Source organism: Squalius cephalus (assembly GCF_949319135.1).
Source record: "Squalius cephalus genome assembly, chromosome: 3".
Taxonomy (NCBI): Eukaryota; Metazoa; Chordata; class Actinopteri; order Cypriniformes; family Leuciscidae; genus Squalius; species Squalius cephalus.
In genome coordinates this window covers 4,024,434-4,045,414 of record NC_137124.1, presented here as the reverse complement: position 1 = coordinate 4,045,414, position 20,981 = coordinate 4,024,434, and the positions used below count along the sequence as shown (strand labels likewise).

Here is a 20,981-nt window from a genome sequence, read left to right as displayed (position 1 = left end):
ATGCACCATATTCTCCCAACTATTTCCATAACTCCATTTAAGACATAAACTGTTTTTAGTGAATCTCCAAGCCGGTCATTTTGACATACAGTAGGCCTACTTTTGTGTACATTTGATCGTATAAACGCGCACATGAAACCTAAAGTATAATTTGCTTGTCTCGGTCTGTTTCGGAGCGCGCGCCGCCTTGCGAACAGCATCTCTTGCGCATATTGTTATGCTTTTAATAGCTCTTTTAATTATTAATGCGTCCTGCAATTTAACAACAGTAGCTAGACTGAATTTTACAACAATCACCGATCGTGCTGATTCTGTCGTTAAGTTTGAGTTTTAGGGAGAAATGACAGCGTAAGGGCTCTTACAGAGTCAACGTGAGCGACGTGCTCCCTTTCATAGTCTACACGTCGGACGCAAGCAACTTGCAGTATCGCCCCCACCAACAACGCATAGTATGGCATGCAACGGTGCGTCGCGTATCAAAAACTGGGACTTTTTTGCTACGCATAGACGCATAATGGCGGCCGAAGCGTAGCGATGTGTAGCCTTGCAGGCGCGTATGCATATCGATGCGTTGACTCTGTAAAGCCTGTTTTATACTTCTGCGTCGAACTGCCGCCGTAGCTACGTCGTAGGCTGTGTGTAGCGCGCGTACCCTATGGAACGCCGTTGGGGACAATACCTATTATATGCAACGCGTGAAATTTGGACGCATTAACACGCACAGTTTGTACGCGTCTTTTTGGTCCGTGTAAACGCGAACGTTTTGTACGTCTAAACGCGAAGTTTTTTGTCATGCTATTTAAAGACACGATCGTTTGTATCGCCTTAACGCAACATTTATGGCCGTGTATTTTTTGTTACGTGTTTCTAGACGAACGTTTTCGTCGTGTAAACATGACATTTTTGAACGTGTAATATTTCTGAGTCTTATTTGATGTGCGACATGGGTGGGAGACGCCTGAAAAAAGTTTTTATTTTTTACTTCAAATATTAGGCATATTATACTCAAAAATATTGAGTTGTGTTGTACTGACTCTTGCATTTCCCACAATATATGTGGTCTTTTAGATTTTGTATTTGAAATTGGATTTATTCACCAATTTGTTGCATTCGTGCCTAAAATTGTCATATGGTGTGACATAAACGTTATTCTATATAAAATGAAAATGGGATATACTCTCCCTAAAGTAACTAACTTCAACATACATTTTTTTCATTACTATCTTAAGATTTAACATTTCTTTTGTGCATATTAATTTGATTTTGTATTGTTTTTCTAAATCATCATGCAAAGTAAGTCATCTCTCCTCAGCCTTTCCAGATATTTTAGATTAATTATGTTAAACCCGGTTATAAATCTATGAAAATGATTGTGACTCTTGCTGATACTATTTCTCTTGTGTTCCGTTGACTTTTTTATGATTTATGATTAAGAAAGTATTTTTACTGGCACAATTCTGAATGTCACACCAAATTATATAGTGTCACGCTATATGATGAACTGCAACACTCCACGATTTGTCAATGTAAAAAAACTGTTTTTTATTTGCATTCATCATTCAATTAATTCAATTCAGTTAACATTAATCAAAAAAACATACTAACATTGTTTTAAAACTTTTAAAATTATAATAAACTCATAAAAATGAGTAAATCAAACACCATCTCACTTCAAGAACATTAAATTAAGTATAAAATTGAAAAGAAATACATTAATTGTATAGGTAATTTAATGTTCACTATTAAACATTCACTATTATTATTGAATATGTTTTGAATAGTTATTTATTTATCATTAAAAAAGGTGTATGTAATATTGTGTGACAAATATATCATACTTAGAAAAACACTCACACCGTATGATACAGTGTCACACCATCTGATGTTTTGTTCAGTTAAGCTAATCTCTTGGTTAACTAAAAACAGCTAGCTTATACTTAGCATGTAATTTGCCACATGGCAGGAATGATTTTTAAGAATTAATAAGTTAAATTTGTATAAAAGTGTTTAATTTTTATGTAAATAATGTCACACCATAAGACACAAAACATTGACCACTAGTGAGCATATCAGATACAGAGCTTTTTAATTAAAAATGAAAATGCCAGAACTCAACTCTTGACCTTGCAAACCACTCCAGAGATGGCACTGCAACTTCCTGGTTGAGTGTGGACCTCTTCATCATAATGATGTCCAAATTATCGCCCGTTAAAAATATAGATTGCAGTGTCACACCATTTGACGCCTATTTTACGGACAAAATGTATTTGTCCAGAACTTGCTTTAAAATCATACACAGACATCAACACTTTCTGTGTCTGTTGAAATGGCCTAATTCTGTTACTTAAACTGTAAATCTATCAATTATTTATACTTTGCTGATATATATTGTCATATTAGTAAGGTCACACATATCTCGGACAGTCACACCACATGACAATTTTGATGTTTAGATAAAAATTTGAAGTAGAGGTCTTTATACACCTACTACAGCTATGGTATGCTGTAATAATATCTTGTCAGAGGAACAACATGAAGATATATATTTTTAACAAATACCCATTTTTAATAGGTTATGACAATTGCATGTCATGTCTCCCACCCACATACAATTTTGAGTCAATGATTAAATACATTCAATGACTGCATGAATAAACATTATATTCTTTTGTAACGTTAAAGGAATTTGTCCTGTAGGTAAAGTAAACGACCATATTTCCCTTCTGGTTAATACATTCGAGGTGTCTATTTGGACCACTGCAAATAGCCTACTTGTTGGCAGAACTAATTACACTAGGCCAGTCTACCCTATTATGTGGAAAAAGTCACCTCTTTAGTCAGTGGTTGTGGCGTAACGTGTAAAGGGAGACCGGGGTTCTATTCCCACTGACAGCGCTTTTTTTTATATAACTTTACAGTTATTAAACGCATTTGTTTTCAATAAAAATGATTTGAATTAAAATTCATTTTAATTCATAAAAGTTACATTTAGGGTAAGGTTCGGGGTAGCTCTAGGTCTTTAATATCTCAATAAGTTGCCATGATTTTAATATTGTTTTATAAATCTAATGATCTACTGTCAGTTATATTGCAGGATGTTTAATGCACAACAATACTGATGAGCAAATAGTAACGTTATCTGTCACTATTTATAAGTAAATAGCATCTAAATGTCTACTGAATCCACAACTGTTGCTATTTACACTTGGACTTGGACTGGCTGCCCCACAGTTTACGTGGTCCGCCTGCTGTAGTGATTCTGTAATGTTTATGTGTAGTATGATTGTGTCTGTGTTTAAATGTTGAATAAAGATTTGTAAATTGTCATAGGCTACTGGTGCTTTGTTTTCTGCTTTTGTATTTGCCTTTTTGTTATAATATAATTGTTAAATTTGTGATTGTTACAATATATTGTTGTTATTAGATTTTTTATCTGACATATACAGTATACATACAGTATATGTGTATTAATTATTTCCAGTCAAACTGACATCCCGACTTCAAGGAGCATTCCAGAGTCTCTCATACCAGATTGATGCTGGCCCACTCGGAGATTACTCCAGTCATTTTGAAAAAACAATAGCCACAGTATTTAGTATTTAGCCTTTGCTAACTTTATTATTCATTGTATTTATTAAAGTTGAATGATTTATGGCATTTATTGGCACTATTATGTATAATTATTGACACCCCACCGTGGACCTCACTAATTATTAAACCCTGGCTATGGCCGTATCCAGTGTTGTATTGTATGTTGTATATGTTAATGTTATACATATAGCCTGTTATAAGAGGATGCCAACTGAACGCAGTCTGTAAAAGTTCTTTGACAGTTTAATAAAAAAATTCTAAGAGCCATCAAGTCAAGTCAAGTATTTTTATATAGCGCTTTTCACAATACAGATTGCATCAAAGCAGCTTCACAGCATAAACCAAAATAACACAACAAGGTTTGTTTCTAGTGTAAATTTATTGATTGATAAAATTAAATTAAATATTCCCAAAATATCCCCAACTGAGCAAGCCAAAGGCAACAGTGGCAAGGAACCGAAAACTCCATCAGCAATCCACTTTTCCACGTTACCGGAGACAAAAAACCTGCATGAGTACAAACGGGATGAGATGCACAGCATGACACAGCACTGACATCACAACCAACGTATAAATGCATCATTGACTCTAAAGTTTTACGCTTGCCTATGTACATGCCAACGTAAAATTACGATCTCATTCACGAACAAATGTTACGTGTGACGTTTGCATAGGTATTTGCTTACCTAACAGCACATCATCCCTCACGGAAAGAAATGTCGTCTGATGTTTATATATGTATACAGCAACGTGCCATCGCATCACAAATGCAAATGAAATCCTAAATAGAGCAACGCTATTGGCTGTTGTGCGGTCTGACGCGACACCCGAACATACACTTCGTATTTACGCGTACAAACTGTGCGTGTTAATGCGTCCAAATTTCACGCGTTGCATATAATAAGTATTGTCCCCAACGGCGTTCCATAGTACCCTACGGCGTACCCTGACGTGCACCTCTCCAAAAATGTAACAACGCGTCAATTCTACGTGGACACAAGCGCGGTGATTGGTCTGCCAGAACCCCTCCCTCGGGGTTTCACATGCTCCCTAGGTGCGCGTCAACGCGGACAACGACACAGAAGTATAAATTAAAACCAACACGTTGCCTACGGCGTATAGGCTCCGGCGTAGGTCCGACGCAGAAGTATAATGAGGCCTTAAGAGCCCTAATGCTGTGAAGGGAAGAAGTTGCGCTAGACAGAATGAATGCGGCTATAGTTTTTAATGGTTTTACCTCAATATATTATTATTTTTTTTAATCTTTGGAAGCCAAAATCAAAAATAAAATCAGACTAATATCACAGACCTTAAAGGCCTCATTATACTTCTGCGTCGGACCTACGCCGGAGACTATACGCCGTAGGCAACGTGTTGGTTTTAATTTATACTTCTGCGTCGTTGTCCGCGTTCACGTGTGCAGAGGGAGCATGTGAAACCCCGAGGGAGGGGTTCTGGCAGACCAATCACAGCGCTTTGCGTCCGCGTAGAATTGACGCGTTGTTACATTTTTGGAGAGGTGCACGTCAGGGTACGCCGTACTCGCGCTACACACAGCCTACGACGTAGCTACGGCGGCAGTTCGACGCAGAAGTATAAATAGGCCTTGAGTGTAACCAGGCTACGTTTGAATGTTTAATTCTGTCCTCCGTCGTCACTCATTAAGCAGGGCTGTAGTGTTGTGCGAGCTGTGGCACCGCGTGAGAGAAGAGTGTGAGTTCCCATGAGTGTGAGTTCCGTCAAAGGAGAACAAACGCTTAGTTCGTGGAGAGGCAGCGGATGCGAGGACGTTAGGTGCACTGGTGCGACCTAGGCAATGTTTTAGTCGCACCCTTACAAAATTTGGTCGCACTCTAGAGCCCTGGAATATCAAATAATAAAATAATTATGTTGTCATGGTCCTTTGAGATAGCCTCTGAGAAAATACGTAACTTACAAAGCATGCTTGGAAGAAGTCTGTGGGGTTGTCACCTAGGACAATCAGGAGCCCTCTGAGCATCAGTGACCCAATCAGCTGGCTCTTGAGTCTGGTGGGTAGTAAAATAAAAAAAGTTACACTATACTAACAAGAAATTATCTACAAAAATGCAAAACCAACAAAGCACAATTTAGATTTTCTGGGTGTTTCTCCCTCATATGCTTCAAACTCTTGACTGTGGAATTTATTTAAGGTTTAGAATACATTATTTCTGTAATTCTTTTGTCTTATATGAATTTAATAAAGAACTGCCTCGTATTCTGAACAAACATACCGCGTTTTACATTTTACTGGAAGACATGGTGAGGATGTACTCATCCTGATTTGTGTCACTTCTCTCTGTAGGTTTTGAAGAGTCTGACAGCACATCTCTGACTGAGACTGTAAAAGAGACACTAACAAATTCATTGTGACTCTGACATCAGTGACGACAGCATGGAGCATCTTCCTCGAATGAAATGTGAGTAAATTACATTATGATTTTTTGAGCCACGTTTTGCTCAGGCAGCTCTTATAATCTTGGCATGATATAACCACACTTCAATCCTTAGTGAACTGAGTGTTGATAATTCAAACCGATATGTAAGATGTTTTGAAAATGGTTATGTTTGCAATTCCTGCATGCTCCAACATTTCTGAAATAAAAATATCTAATAAGAGTGTATAAACCCTTTAATTAAAAAAAAATAGATATGGGAATATACAGAAAATGTGATATATTTCATAATACATTTCCATATATGGGAAACTAGTGCTTATATTTGTCAATATACTGCAATTATATGAATTGACCATGTATGGCTGTATATTAAATGCATATAAAATATAAATGAAGACAAAACTAGCATTACATGTAATATTCACAAAGTTTTATCCTTTATTGTATATATTACACATACATGTTCCCATATAAATGTGAATGTATGTTCACACATATACAGCTCTGGAAAAAATTAAGAGACCACTGCAAAATTATCAGTTTCTCTGGTTTTAAAGCAGGCAAAGTTATTTATTAATTTATATGTTTAAATATACAGACAAATGGTACAGACGTGTCATTGAGGTGCAAACGACTCTGTCTCTCCCGGCAGAACCATCCTGTGCCTGGAGTGTCCCAACAGTCCTCAATCAGCATATTGATGAATCCCTGCACTAGATAGGCATTAGCATACTGTGATGATGAAGGCCATTGTGCCACGTTTAATTCACATGTATACCTTTAAAAGGCTTTTTGAAGTACTAGGGCAGTAAAGAGTTCTGCCCATATTTGCTCAGCTCTACACGCCATATAACCATTCCTTATACCACAGTTAGATCTGTTTGGCCTGACAGTGGAAAAGCGGCTAAAGTTTCCCAAACCTGTTCCCAGAGGAATGCCAGAACTGCACATTTAGCATGTTTGCCTATTCAGACACACCTGATTCAAGTCAGCTTATTAGTAGATACTCCAAGACCCGAAATGAATGGGTCAATTAAGAAAGAAGTCCAGCGTGTGCTGTTGTTGTGTCTATAGAAACTGGGCTGGGAAACACTGCAATAAAGTTTAAAGCTGATGCTAATTCTGATCTGATATTATTTGTACATTAAATTTATATAATTGAATTCATATAATTTATATAAAATTATAAAATTGTATATTTATATTATTTTCAGATTTGATGTCTGACACAACAACTTTTCAACAAATTGGAGGACAAGGAGGTAATCCATTCTCATTTACTGGTCAGAAAAACGGTGCCACTTTAGAGAAGATCGGAGTCTGGGTGGGAGAATCGCAGGTGAAGGCTGTCAAGGTCTGGCTTTCAGATGGGAGAGTTGATGAATTTGGTGGACGAGGTCTAACCTTTGATGCACAAGGACCGTATCAAGAGTTCAAGTTCACACCTGGCGAGTGTTTCACCTCACTGTCCCTGTGGGCGAACGGAGCAGGAACACGTCTTGGAGCCATCAAATTCAAGACCAGTCTGAGGAGAGAATTCTTTGCAAAGATGACAAGCTGGGGTTTAAGAAGAGAAAATCCCATGGATGTCGGCTCTGGATTTTGTTTGGGAGTTGTAGGAAGAGGTGGTCATGACATTGACTGCATGGGATTCATGTTTCTCGAAGCAGTTGAATCAGCAGTTCTCACCGATGTCCACTATCCCACTGTCCACCAACTGATACCAAAGGTGACAGTAGAAGAAATCAAATCCCTCACTTTCAGGAACAACTCATCCGCCACACAAAAACAAACAATTGAAACCTCAAAGAATGTGATCAAAACATCTTCATGGTCTGTGAGTGGAAGTTTATCTGCAACATTTAGTATGGAAGTGAGTGCTGGGATTCCAGTGGTTGCTGAAGGTACTGCAGGATTCAGTGTCACCATTGGAAATGAAAGCACTTATGGTCGTGAGAACACAGATGAGAGAACCGAAACTCTGACTACAGATTTAGAAATCCCACCAGGGAAGAAGCTGCATGTTTCAATCACTATTGGCAGAGCCACTTTTGACCTGCCTTACACTGGCACAGTGAAGATGACCTGCAAGAACGGCAGTGTGTTTGAGTATGCAACCAAGGGCACATACAAAGGCGTCACTTACATTGATATCAAAGTGGATACCAATGAATCTCCTCTGTAATGTCAAGTAGGGCTGCACGATGTATCGTTTTAGCATCGATATTGTGGTGTGCGCATCCACGATGGTCACATCGCAGGATGTCAAGAATAGGTAGCTGATCCGTGATTCATGATCCGTATGGGCCAGCTGTGCCCCAGCCCATAACGCTTGTGATTTACTTGTAATTGTTATTTTGAGTTGGGATGACACACAAATTATGCCTATTGATTAAATATACTATCATGACTTGTCAGAGTTTAACATTTTCAGTTAATCAAAAATTAATTTAATTTTAAGTTCTGTTAATGTAAAAGTGGCCACAGCTGAGACTCGCTGAAGCGTAATGTGGTGAATGGTAAGTAATTTTATGCTTACTGTAGAAATTTAGCAGAAATTCTAGGCTGATTTGGCTGTTGCTACTGAAATGGTGGGTCCATTAAAACTCATTCAGTCATCAAGTACTTTTCCCAGTTTATTTGTGGTGACATATAGGAGTAGACATTTCACAGATGGCAGTGATGGTAATTGTTGGTTTCTAAAACCCATGAACAAAACCATTAATAAATACAAACACAATAGCAAATCTTAAATCATACATCTGAAATCAGCTTTAACAATCAATGAGTATAACATTAAAGAGCTACTAAACATAACTAGAATTCAATATATCATATCAAACACATAATCCTTTAAACTAAACAAACAATCAAAAAGGAAACGTACATGGTCAACAACGCAACAATTCCACACAAGCCATGTCTGAACGACAGCTTTTTGGTTCAAACAAGAGGAGACTGAAACATAATTAGTAAGGGGCCACAGGTGCTCTTTATCAAGACTCAGTCAGCCAATCAGATCACAGCAGGATTTTCTACACTTACACATATTCGCATTCGCTCAGGATTCTGTTGGTGATAGCCTGTAACCAGATACCGAAATCTGGAAGTCCTTACTCTGAAATTTGAGCAGTGTTGATAGTATACGTTAGTCTGTGTCATCATCATATTCTTTATTCAGGACAAACATAAAAAAAATGGTTCATAGCACTATACAAACACATAGTAAAAAAAAACAAAAAAACAATACAAGATAAAACACATACAATAAAAAAAATGACTACAACAGTCAAAATTCCACAATACACAAAAAGAGTGTTCAAATATTAGCATATAGACTAAAACGCCAGTGGTTCCACAATCTCGAAGTGAACCTAACTGCACTCAATGCAGGGTTCACTAGTGTTGCGATGATGCTGTTATGTGACTCTGCTAATCTACACATACATCTGTACATGAGATTCCTGAGTACAGCAGGACACGTGAATACATTAAAGGAACACTCCACCGTTTTTTGAAATAGGGCTTATTCACCTTCTTTCCTACATTTAGATAGGTGGGCAAATGCATTTTTGTCTCAGTGCATGCATTGTTTTAGTTTGACAGGGTCGGCGCTAGCTTAGCATAATAAATGGAATCCTTTGTTGCCAGCTAGCATGTCCTGAGTAAAAGTAATATAAAAAACAAACAAAAAAAAACACCTAATTACTTCTTGTGGCCTGCGTATTCACAATGAGTACAAATAGTGATGCAGATTAACACTAGGCGATTTCCTATGCAGATATTGACTTGGGACTATATTAGGCGGAAGCACAGGCGAAGCACTGCTACTTGGGCGCAGAGATATCACACCCAAGTAGCAGTGCTTCGCCTGTGCTTCCCCCTAATATAGTCCTTATATATAAGTCAATATCTGCCTAGGAAATCGCCTAGTGTTAATCTGCATCGCTATTTGTACTCATTGTGAATACGCAGGCCACAAGAAGTAATTAGGTGTTTTTTTTTTTATATTACTTTTACTCAGGACATGCTAGCTGGCAACAAAGGATTCCATTCATTATGCTAAGCTAAGCTAGCACCGACCCTGTCAAACTAAAACAATGCATGCACTGAGACAAAAATGCATTTGCCCACCTATCTAAATGTAGGAAAGAAGATTCCTAAAGAAGAACGCCGTAATCAGTTCTCGCGCATGCGTCGTGGCGCTCCCGTGAACTCTCGTCAGAGGCCCACATTGAAGAACACTAATAGTTGGATAAAGTCGTTATTTTTGTTGTTTTTCCGCACAAAAAGTATTGTCGTTGCATGATAAACGTAATGTAGAGCCACTGTAGTCACTTGGACTATTTTAACAATGTTTTTAATAACTTTTCTGGGCCGACGAGTTTCGGTCCCTCTGAAAGCCTATGGAGGAGTGATGCAGCCGTCAGATTTCATCAAAAATATCTTAATTTGTGTTCCGAAGATGAACGAAAGACTTACATGGTTGGAACAACATGAGGGTGAGTAATTACTGACAGAATTTTCATTTTTGGGTGAACTAACCCTTTAACACTTACACACTTGGTTCTCCCAAGGTTTTTTTTTTCACCTGATGGAGTTTTTTCGGTTCCTTGCCACTGTTGCCTTTGGCTTGCTCAGTTGGGGATATTTTGGGAATATTTAATTTAATTTTATCAATCAATAAATTTCACTAGAAACAAACCTTGTTGTATTATTTTAATTTAATACTGTGAAGCTGCTTTGATACAATCTGTATTGTGAAAAGCGCTATACAAATATACTAGACTTGACTTGACTTGACATTTGTGCCGAGGTAAAGTTAGCTAGCTGTAGGCTGTCCCTGATTGAGTAGCTATACTATTTGTTCAGATACTTTGCTCAAAACCAGTCGGAGTTATGTAGGGCCCTATGATTTCCGTTTTAGTTTTCCAAATTTCGTTTTTATTGTTTACAATTGTGACAGGCGCCCGCGCATGTTACTGAGAAAACAAGCAGAGAGAGAGAGAGAGAGACCCTCCCAGACATCCCAAGTCTACCGGAAGTTCCGGGAGTCTCCCGCATGATGATCGCGGCTCCCTGATGCCCGCAAATTAGTTAAAATCTCCCGGAATCTAGAGCGAGCGAGCGAGCAAGAGTTTGATTTGAAGTGATAAGTACACAGGTTAATTTCTAAGAAAATGTATGCTTTGCATTGTATTAGAAAGGACAGTAATGGTAATACAGTTCATTTAAATGTTTTGAAAGGGAAATATATTAAAAGATGAATGTTACATGTATGTTTAAAAGAGTAATCAACTTCATATCAAATCAAAAGGGCTCAACTTAACTCTTGCAGAGATCAACTTAATTATTAAGTTCATGTTACTTAGAAATGTGTTTTATTGTGGCCAAAAAACTTCTTCACCTAACTTAAAACATTATGTTGGATCAACTTAATTACTTGCATTCATGTTGAAATTATTAAGTTCATGTTACTTAGAAATGCATTTTATTGTGGCCTAAAAGGTAATTCTCCATACTCAAAACATCGCTTTGAATTAATGTAATTCTGCCAGCAGTCTTAACGTAAAAATTCTAGTGGAAAACGTTAACATGTTTTTTTTTTGTTTTTTTTTTTGACCCAATGTTTTCTTTTTTAGAGTGCAGACACAAAGTTCAGTTATGGAAGTAAAATAATGTCAAATGTTTTTGAAATAAAAAGCTCTCCATAGTCAACTAAAATTCAAGTAATGCGTAGTCACATAATATGACGTTTAGCCTTGATGATCCAATAGCAGCCTTCAAATAGCATAAGTTGTTTTGAAATGCCATGCATTTCAGTTTATCCTTCATTCTAACTTCTTTTGCCTCACGTAACAGTAAAAATAAGTTTCCATTAAATACGATACTTTATCATGATTAACATAAGTGTTTTTATATGTAAATAACATTCAGAAACTGTTTTTAAAATTAAATTAATAAGAATCAATAAATAAATATTGATGCAAAAACATAAGAAATTACGTTTATTGATTATGACTGATATTTGCCATGCATCATGGACCGATGCACACAGCGGCGCGCTGTTTAGGACGGGTTCGTGTTAAAGAGCCGCTAACAAAGTAGGCTAATATTTTCACATAATGTTCTCTCTCTTAAAATGTAAGCGAGTGTATCAGCATTATCATATATTTCTGAAGAACTGAAGTCTGTCAGGTAAAATAAGAGCTTGATGCAGTTCAGTCTGTCTGATATTTTATTCCAACCGTTACTCCCGATCGGAGGCTGCCGTAAATATTTAGTTTATACGTAGAGTTCCGCTTCAACTAAGTTTAATGGTGCAACGCAAACACATTTAGAAGTCGTAACTGAGTGTCCATGTACGTCAAAACTAGGCTAAGTTGTAACTGACAGCTGGTACAACTGGCCCCTGATCTGTCCAACACTGAACTCACGAGATGTCTGAATCGGTGTACAACAAATCGGTAACACTTTACAATAATGTTCCATTTATTAAACTCTAGTTACATTAGTTAGCATTTGCCATTAATAAACATCTACAGCATTGTTAATGTTAATTTCAACATTTAGGCTACTAACGCCCGTTTCACACATTTTTGAAAATGTATTTTTTTCCGTACCCATGTTAACAGGTCAGAGCTTTCACACTGCACGCGGATGCGGTCCGTCGATCCGTTCCAGTTGCGGTGCGTATACAGCAGTGCAGAGATCGTTTCCGCACCGAATCTATTTCTGCTGTGCTGCAAGCGCTGAATTAAAGAGACAGCGCATGTTTCGTGGTCAAAATGAACACAGATTGACATGAAAATGTAGTAATTTCACCATAAATGCATTTAATTAAATAAAATATAGTAATCTCACCATAAATGTATTTAATTAAATACTTTTTTTTCACAGTCATCTTTTTACTTTAAGACCGGGGTGAAGCAAGGAAAACTACAATTTACCTCAACAAGGCGACATAATGAACAACAATCGTCTCATTCGTGGAGGTTGAAAAACAAGTTATTTGTGACGTGCAAGATTTATTGTATTCAAATTTAAATGCAAAAGAAAAGGCATACATAGATAAAGACGGTTGGTCTGGGAACGAGCCCGGGAACGCCCCGTCACGTGATGTGAATTTAGCCCGTGGGGGAAAACATTGCCTTGGCGCTCATTGAAATACACGGGACAATCATGCCGAAGAGTTGCTGTGTCATTTTCTGTACCGCCAATAAACAAACAAATTATGAATTGAAGTTCTACATCCTTCCTAATAAACACACAGAACCGTAAAGGAGGACAAAATGGCTTTTGAGCTTTCTTTTTTGAGATTACTGTGTGAGTAGATCCCTGTGTGATATAGTAGTGGGTGTTAAACTCGTATTAGCCAGATTTGTCTACATCCCTTACGAAAAAGAACTATAGTAATCCTATAAGATTTCTATAATAGTGTGTATAATACTTCTGTGATGTTCTGTAATACCTCTAGATAGTACATAGTATCCCAAAATACTATAGTAGGCTATTCCTATAGGATTACTATAATATTTTGTCCCAAAATACTATAGTATTCCTATAGTTGTTTCTCATTCACATTAGCGTTATCAGCTGAAGGCTCGCTTGATAGGCCAATCGCAAACCTATGGAGTAGTTTGAGGTCTACACTCAATACAGACTGCAGTCTGTGAGTTAGGGATAACTGTCAGCACAGTCCCTCGGCAACTTCGTACTGATCACCGTTTTACAAAAGGATTAATAGTTTGGAGTGAATAATTGGTAGTGACGGTTTTATGGAGTTATATGCAACATATACGAAAGTTGATTGAGTTATAGGCTAATGTTACCGCTACAGCTACCGCGATGTCTTACCTGGAGATTCAACCAGATAACAAAATATGTCTGGAAACGACACCTCCGGCCATTTGGTTGGCTCATTGACCCAGTTTTTAATTAAAGGCAATCATAACCTTATGAGACATCCCTTTATTATTCCTTATGAATGAGACATCCCTTATTTAAATCCCTAACTCACGGACCACTTATGATTGCCCTTATTTAATTAAAAACTGGGTCAATGAGCCAACCAAATGGCCAGAGGTGTCGTTTCCAGACATATTTTGTTATCTGGTTGAATCTCCAGGTAAGACATCGCGGTAGCTGTAGCGGTAACATTAGCTATAACTCAATCAACTTTAGTATGATGCAACTCCATAAAACCTTGTCACTTACCAATTGCACGTATGCTTCACTCCAAACTATTAATCCTTTTGTAAAACGGTGATCAATACGAAGTTGCCGAGGGACTGTGCTGACAGTTATCCCTAACTCACAGACTACAGTCTGTATTGAGTGTAGACCTCAAACTACTCCATAGGTTCGCGATTGGCCTATCAAGCGAGCCTTCAGCTGATAACGCTAATGTGAATGAGACATCCCTTATGAAAAACAACTATAGGAATCGTGTAGTATTTTGGGATACTATAGAAGTACTATAGAGGTATTAGCCTACAGAACATCACAGAAGTATTACTATAGAAATCTTATAGGATTACTATAGTTGTTTTTCGTAAGGGATGTAGACAAATCTGGCTAATACGAGTTTAACACCCACTACTATATCACACAGAGATCTACTCACACAGTAATCTCAAAAAAGAAAGCTTAAAAGCCATTTTGTCCTCCTTTCCGGCTCTGTGTGTTTATTAGGAAGGAGAACTTCAATTCATAATTTGTTTGTTTATTGGCGGTACAGAAAAGGACACAGCAACTCTTCGGCATGATTGTCCCGTGTATTTCAATGAGCGCCAAGGCAATGGTTTCCCGGTGTTTGGTGTTTTAAGCCCCCAACGGCGCCTTCCAGGCAGCGAGGGGATGGGTAGGTTTAAGGTTGAGGGTAGGGTTAGCTGCCTCTAGTACCCCTTTTCCACCAACAAGAACCGGGTGCTGGTTCAGAGCCAGAGCCAGAGCTGGTTCAGAGTTGGTTCGACTGACGAGCTTACTAAGAACCGGTTTGCCTTTCCACCGGCTAGAGAGCCACAACAGAGCCAGATCTTACGTCACTGTATATGTCTCATGTTGCCCAGCAACCGCTAGTGCGGTAGCGCCAAACACAAACACGCCAGGCTTGTTCGAGATGCATCGGCTTCTCGCAGATCGATCGCCGCATGACATCAAAGCACTGCGATAGCGATCTAAAAGCACAAGGAGTCGTATGCTCTCCAAACACTCCCGCAGCTCCGATCGCTCCGATGCATCTCGAACAAGCCATCAACAATAACGGACGTTGCAATACTATGGATGCTCATGGGTTTGCAAAAATACATCGGAATCCAACGCGTTCGTGCAGATCGCCGTAACTTACATAGACGGATATTATAATCGAGCTGCTATTAGCTCGACTAGCTGCTATTTAAAAATGGCGGTCACAAGTTTCTATTCGTCTTGTTGGTCACGGTAACCCCGCCCCCAGCCCCTGACGCAAGCGGTTCTTTCTTGGCTCCGTTCTAGACCCTGCAATGATTTGGTGCTACTTAAGAACCAGTTTTACTGGTTCGGAGCTGGTGCTTTGGCGGTGGAAAAACAAAGAACCGATTTGAAACTAGGCTCTGGCTCCGAACCAGCACCAGCTCTGCCTTGGTGGAAAAGGGGTATAGGAGCCATTGGGGGCTTAAAACACCATCGAGCTGTTTTCCCCCACGGGCTAAATTCACATCACGTGACGGGGCGTTCCCAGACCAACCGTCTGTATGTATCCCTGTTTGCACCAAACCCATCTGGTGGCGTTGCTGCCAAAAAGCTCTTTTTTTTTTTTTTCATCTGACCAGAAGCCGGTCGATTTGAAGTTCCAGTCGTGTCTGACAACTGAATATGCTGGAGTTTATTTGTGGAGGAGCGAGGAGGATTTTTCTTGAAACCCTCTCAGGCTGATATAGGGGTTGTTTCATTTTGTTTAGGCTTTCTGACGCCCAAGACTCAACTAATCTCTGCAATTCTTCATCTGTGATCCTTGGAGAGTCTTTGGCCACTCAAACTTTCCTCCTCACTGTGCATTAAGACAATATAGACACATGTCCTCTTCCTGGCAGATTCGTAACATCTTTAGTTGATTATAACTTCTTAATTATTGCCCTGATGGTGGAAATGGGGATTTTCAATTCTTTAGCGATTTTCTTACAGCCACTTTCTATTTTGTGAAGCTCAACAATCTTTTGCTGCACATCAGAACTGTATTCTTTGTTTTTTCTCAGTGTGATGGATGATTAAGGGGATTTGGCCTTTGTGTATTCGTCATATTTATACTCATAGCTAGTCATAGCTAGACAATTTCATGTTCCTAGTAACCCTGGTGTATATATATAAAAAAGTAAATATTAATGGGAATATACTTAATATTTTACTTGTAAAAAAATATTGGGGTGCCAATAATTATGGCCAATGTGTTTAGGAGAAAGAAAAAAAAAAAGCATTTATTTCATAATGTGATTTTTTCCCCACTTTCATTTCTTTCACTTCAATGAAAGGTTAGATTTTTGTGCATTTTTCAAATGAAAGTTCAAAAGGATAAACAATGCAGATATATATTTTTTACAGCCATCTTTGATTATATTTACCAGGGGTGCCAATAATTCTGACCACAACTGTATGTTTCTGCTCACAAACATGATCATTTAGAACTTGGAAAATGTCAATAAAAGCTGAGACATATACGACTATATCTGACGTTGCATATTAAATGTGTGAAACTCCAGGTTTATTATATTTCAAGCTAACACATCTCCACATTATTTCTATAAAACGACAAAGTTGGTCAACTTTTTATTTTAAAAGAATAGTAATGAATAATAAAAATGCCACCAGGACCCTTTGCTTATGATGCTCATTTCAGAAGGAATATCTTTAATAAGACAAAACATTTTCCAAACTGGTGAATCCAAAATGGTCAATGTTTATGATAGTCCCTTTATTCATATTATTTGTTTTATTAATTATTATTCATATTTTGTTATTATGTTACGTGTTATTAAGTTATTTAATCATTTGTGTATGTATATTTTACTGCATGATCTGTGTTTGATTATTTCCAGATGTAAGATCTTTGGTGTCTCTTCTGTGCTGTCAGATTGAGTGGGTGTATTTTCCATTATATCTTTGACATTTGACCTCTGACCTTGCCGTTACACCAACTATGACATAATGACTAAGTCTGTTTGACCTTTTCTTATTAGACCAAAGCATAAGTTTCAGAGGATGCAAGATTTCTGTATGTACCTCTCCTTTCATTCTGCAAATATCTTCTTTTAACATTCTTTCTCTATACTCCGATCTTCACAATCTCTGTCTGTTAGATAGAATCTGTTGTCACATTTCTGTAATTAATCTCAGTTAAAACAGATTAGCATCATCCACAAATATGAACAGTTTGAAAAAGTGTCCTCAAACTCCTAAAATTAAGAGGCTATTGCTGAACATTTATGAATTTGCTTATGTTAAAAAAAAAAAAAGTATGCTCTGCCCTGTTTTATTGTATTTCACCATCTCTAAATACAAATACATCAAGGTGCTTTAGATTCGTGAATATAGCCTATATAATCTTCGTTCTAACCTAAAAGGCTTTATTTTGTGCTTGTTAAAATAATCTTATATTACTGAAAAACTAAACGGAGTTAAAACTTAACTAATCGTGTTAGTTTTCACCAAAATCAACAATAACGTCAAACAATAACACACATTTCTTAAAACCATTGCATCAAAAGTATTGAAGAAAAACCGTAACTCTTTTCGCAGATAATATGTGTGGCTCTTAAAAGAGCCTTTGTGTGTGTTGAGCTCCTCCTCTACTTGGAGCTGGTGTATTTGGTCACCGCCTTTGTGCCCTCAGACACGGCGTGTTTGGCCAGCTCTCCGGGCAGCAGCAGACGCACGGCGGTCTGGATCTCGCGAGATGTGATGGTGGAGCGCTTGTTGTAGTGAGCGAGACGAGACGCTTCACCGGCGATGCGCTCGAAGATGTCGTTGACGAAAGAGTTCATGATTCCCATCGCCTTGGAGGAGATCCCGGTGTCGGGATGAACCTGCTTCAGGACTTTGTACACGTAGATCGCGTAGCTCTCCTTCCTGGACTTTCTGCGCTTCTTCCCGCCCTTGCCGGCGGTTTTAGTGACGGCCTTCTTCGAGCCCTTCTTGGGTGCGGACTTCGCTGGTTCAGGCATGATGATTCAGTCAGAGAAACTCAGAGAACATAAAGCTGAATCACTGCAGGCGGGCTTTATGCGCTGCTCTATGCTAATTTACAAAGGGAAGAACGAGGCTCTGATTGGTCTTCCTCGACCAACCCATAGAATGATTTCATTGGCCACAAACGTTCACTGACTTGTAGGTGATCCAATCAGAAGCTTTAAAATGTTAATCACGCCCATCGACAACAACCATCCCCCGCGACTCCTTTCCTTTGTTTCATTTTCCCGCATTTCTTCCTGACCGATTAAGTGAAATATTGTGAATGATTTCCATTCTTAAACGAGGTATGCTGAGGATTCTATATTATTTTAACGTTTATTTAGAAGCAGAAATGGCATAATGTATACTCGATGTAAACTCTACACTATAAATTCATAATACTGTGAAATCTTTGAAAGATATGAATATTGGGCCCGAGAAAATACTTTTTTTATTTTTTTATTAGGTATTTTTCCATGTCATTGTATTGTTTACAGCATAAAAAAACAAATTAGGGAAGAAAAAAAAAACATTTTTGAAAAATTATATTTTATTTTTTTATATTATGCTATGTCCTCTGAACGACAGGACTCAGTTGTTTAAAAAATAAAATGACAAGATATTACATGTATTGGCAAAAACAATGGGATTATTTTTCTTCAGCAATACATTTTTAAGTTTTAGGAAGTTTTAACCAAAATTTGTGTAAAGATGATTCTAGCCATGTTATGAAAGACATAATGTAATGAATTGATATTGTAATTGATGTAAACATGGCCATAAATGCCATTCCCATTCAATACAATATAACTGTATCTATTTTGCATATTAATGTTTACTTGGGCAACATAATGAAAAAAATAATCTGTAATCATTTTCATGTAATATTTCATAGGAATATTGGTATATAATTTCCTTCCCTATTCACTTCTGTCTCCCAAAACCCCATATATTTTCCTGAGATGTTGATTTTAAGTCAAATTTAAATAATACAAAATATTATATTTACATAAGAGTGCTAAATTTGATCACTAAATTAATGTCAGTTGCTTTTAAAGACTAAGCAGAAGTTGTTGTCATGGTGAAACCTCCAAACATTTGGTATCTGTGGAAAGCCCTGAGTCTGCTCTTTACAGGACATGTGTATTTTGTCAGAGATAATTACTGAAATATAAGGTCCACTACAGTAGAGAATAAATATTATACCACACTTTTAAAGACAAACATACAAATGTAATGAAGCGTCAGTGAATTACATTTAAAAAAAAAATATATATATATATGTATATATTGCACAATGAACACGAACACCCAAAACTCTTTATAATTAAATTAACTACAAAGCAGAATCGTTTATTTGCTTAAGAAATCATTTAAGGTAATCACAATAATGAATTCGTAACTTGTTCTTTGTGTGATAATGTGTGTGGCTCTTAAAAGAGCCGTTGGTTTTTCTTCTTCGTGGATCTCTTAACCCCCGAACCCGTACAGAGTGCGCCCCTGCCGCTTCAGCGCGTACACAACATCCATGGCGGTGACGGTCTTTCTCTTGGCGTGTTCAGTGTAAGTCACAGCATCACGAATGACGTTCTCCAGAAACACCTTCAACACACCGCGAGTCTCTTCATAGATCAGGCCAGAAATACGCTTGACGCCGCCACGCCGAGCAAGACGACGAATAGCGGGTTTAGTGATTCCCTGGATATTATCGCGAAGAACCTTTCGGTGCCGCTTAGCGCCTCCTTTCCCGAGTCCTTTCCCGCCTTTTCCTCTTCCAGACATGACGACAGATACTCTTCAACTGACAACAACAGATGAGAGTAAAACCACTGGAGAAGAGGAGTTATAGTCAGCTAGCGGACCTAGTTGAAACCACATTCATGGGCGGTTCTAGTAAACGTCACCAGTTACGCATTACCAAGTCGAGGTCAGTCTTATGGTTGATACTAGTGGAAATTAATAGGGAATATTGATAACTGCATAATATATAAAATAAAAATAACTTAACAATATAAACTATAATAATAATAACTACATCAACAAAATAATAACTAAATGCTGTAGCATTAAACTAAAAAACCTTACACCATTGTTAATTTCATTTTATTTGCTTTTAGATTTAATATATATATATATATATATATATATATATATATATATATATATATATATATATATATATAAAATTACATTCTTCGGGGCTATTGATGTGCGCCTCCTAATTTTCCGCTCAGCCTTCTATTATTTGTCTATTTGGATACACAAAGCCAGAAAACATCGTATATTTCTGCACCAGAGCCCATAATTGTTCCTTAATGTTGTATAATGTAATATTTTTTAACACTGAAATATTTTAATGATGCCAAAGCGGTTTATTCATAGTGCAATGGGGGAAAATAACCGTGCAGTGCCATTTATAAATAAATATAATGCAGCGTGTTACTTCAATTAAAAAGACTCAGAAAACTATTTATTATTTTATAATATTAACAAACAAATTTTATTTTTATGATGGGCAGTTAACTTTAATAGTGATTGGATTAATGAAATCACTCTCTCAGGGAGAAATTGGGTGGCTCTTAAAAGAGCCTTTGGTTTGAAGAGAAGCTTCAGTCGGTTTACTTGGCCTTCGCCTGTGGGTGCAGTCAGTTATGGTTAGCCTTCATGATGGCTTTGGATGAGGCAAGAATGGAGAGCAGAGCACGGCTGAGAGAAATATGAAGAGCCGGTGCCGTGACTTATTGGTGGAAGTGGGCAGACAAGTGCAAC

At 37.7% G+C, this 20,981-nt stretch overlaps 3 protein-coding genes across 3 annotated transcripts; 1 reads left to right on the top strand and 2 right to left on the bottom strand.

The window, feature by feature from the left end:
* The first annotated feature begins 7,224 nt into the window (after positions 1 to 7,224).
* LOC307155345 (aerolysin-like protein) lies at positions 7,225 to 8,202 on the top strand. Its single transcript, XM_079865949.1, has one exon. It carries the CDS (start codon positions 7,228 to 7,230, stop codon positions 8,191 to 8,193), a length of 966 nt encoding a protein of 321 aa, XP_079722075.1. The 5' UTR covers positions 7,225 to 7,227; the 3' UTR covers positions 8,194 to 8,202.
* Positions 8,203 to 17,815: 9,613 nt separating this feature from the next.
* LOC307155363 (histone H2B-like) lies at positions 17,816 to 18,223 on the bottom strand. The gene has a single exon (XM_079865969.1). It carries the CDS (start codon positions 18,203 to 18,205, stop codon positions 17,831 to 17,833), a length of 375 nt encoding a protein of 124 aa, XP_079722095.1. The 5' UTR covers positions 18,206 to 18,223; the 3' UTR covers positions 17,816 to 17,830.
* Positions 18,224 to 19,631: 1,408 nt separating this feature from the next.
* Positions 19,632 to 20,019, bottom strand: LOC307155371 (histone H4). Its single transcript, XM_079865977.1, has one exon. It carries the CDS (start codon positions 19,992 to 19,994, stop codon positions 19,683 to 19,685), a length of 312 nt encoding a protein of 103 aa, XP_079722103.1. The 5' UTR covers positions 19,995 to 20,019; the 3' UTR covers positions 19,632 to 19,682.
* Positions 20,020 to 20,981: the final 962 nt, after the last annotated feature.

Bases quoted from the DNA above. Each gene is read 5' to 3' on its own strand.
- LOC307155345 (XM_079865949.1), top strand. From the start codon at position 7,228: ATGTCTGACACAACAACTTTTCAACAAATTGGAGGACAAGGAGGTAAT.
- LOC307155363 (XM_079865969.1), bottom strand. From the start codon at position 18,205: ATGCCTGAACCAGCGAAGTCCGCACCCAAGAAGGGCTCGAAGAAGGCC.
- LOC307155371 (XM_079865977.1), bottom strand. From the start codon at position 19,994: ATGTCTGGAAGAGGAAAAGGCGGGAAAGGACTCGGGAAAGGAGGCGCT.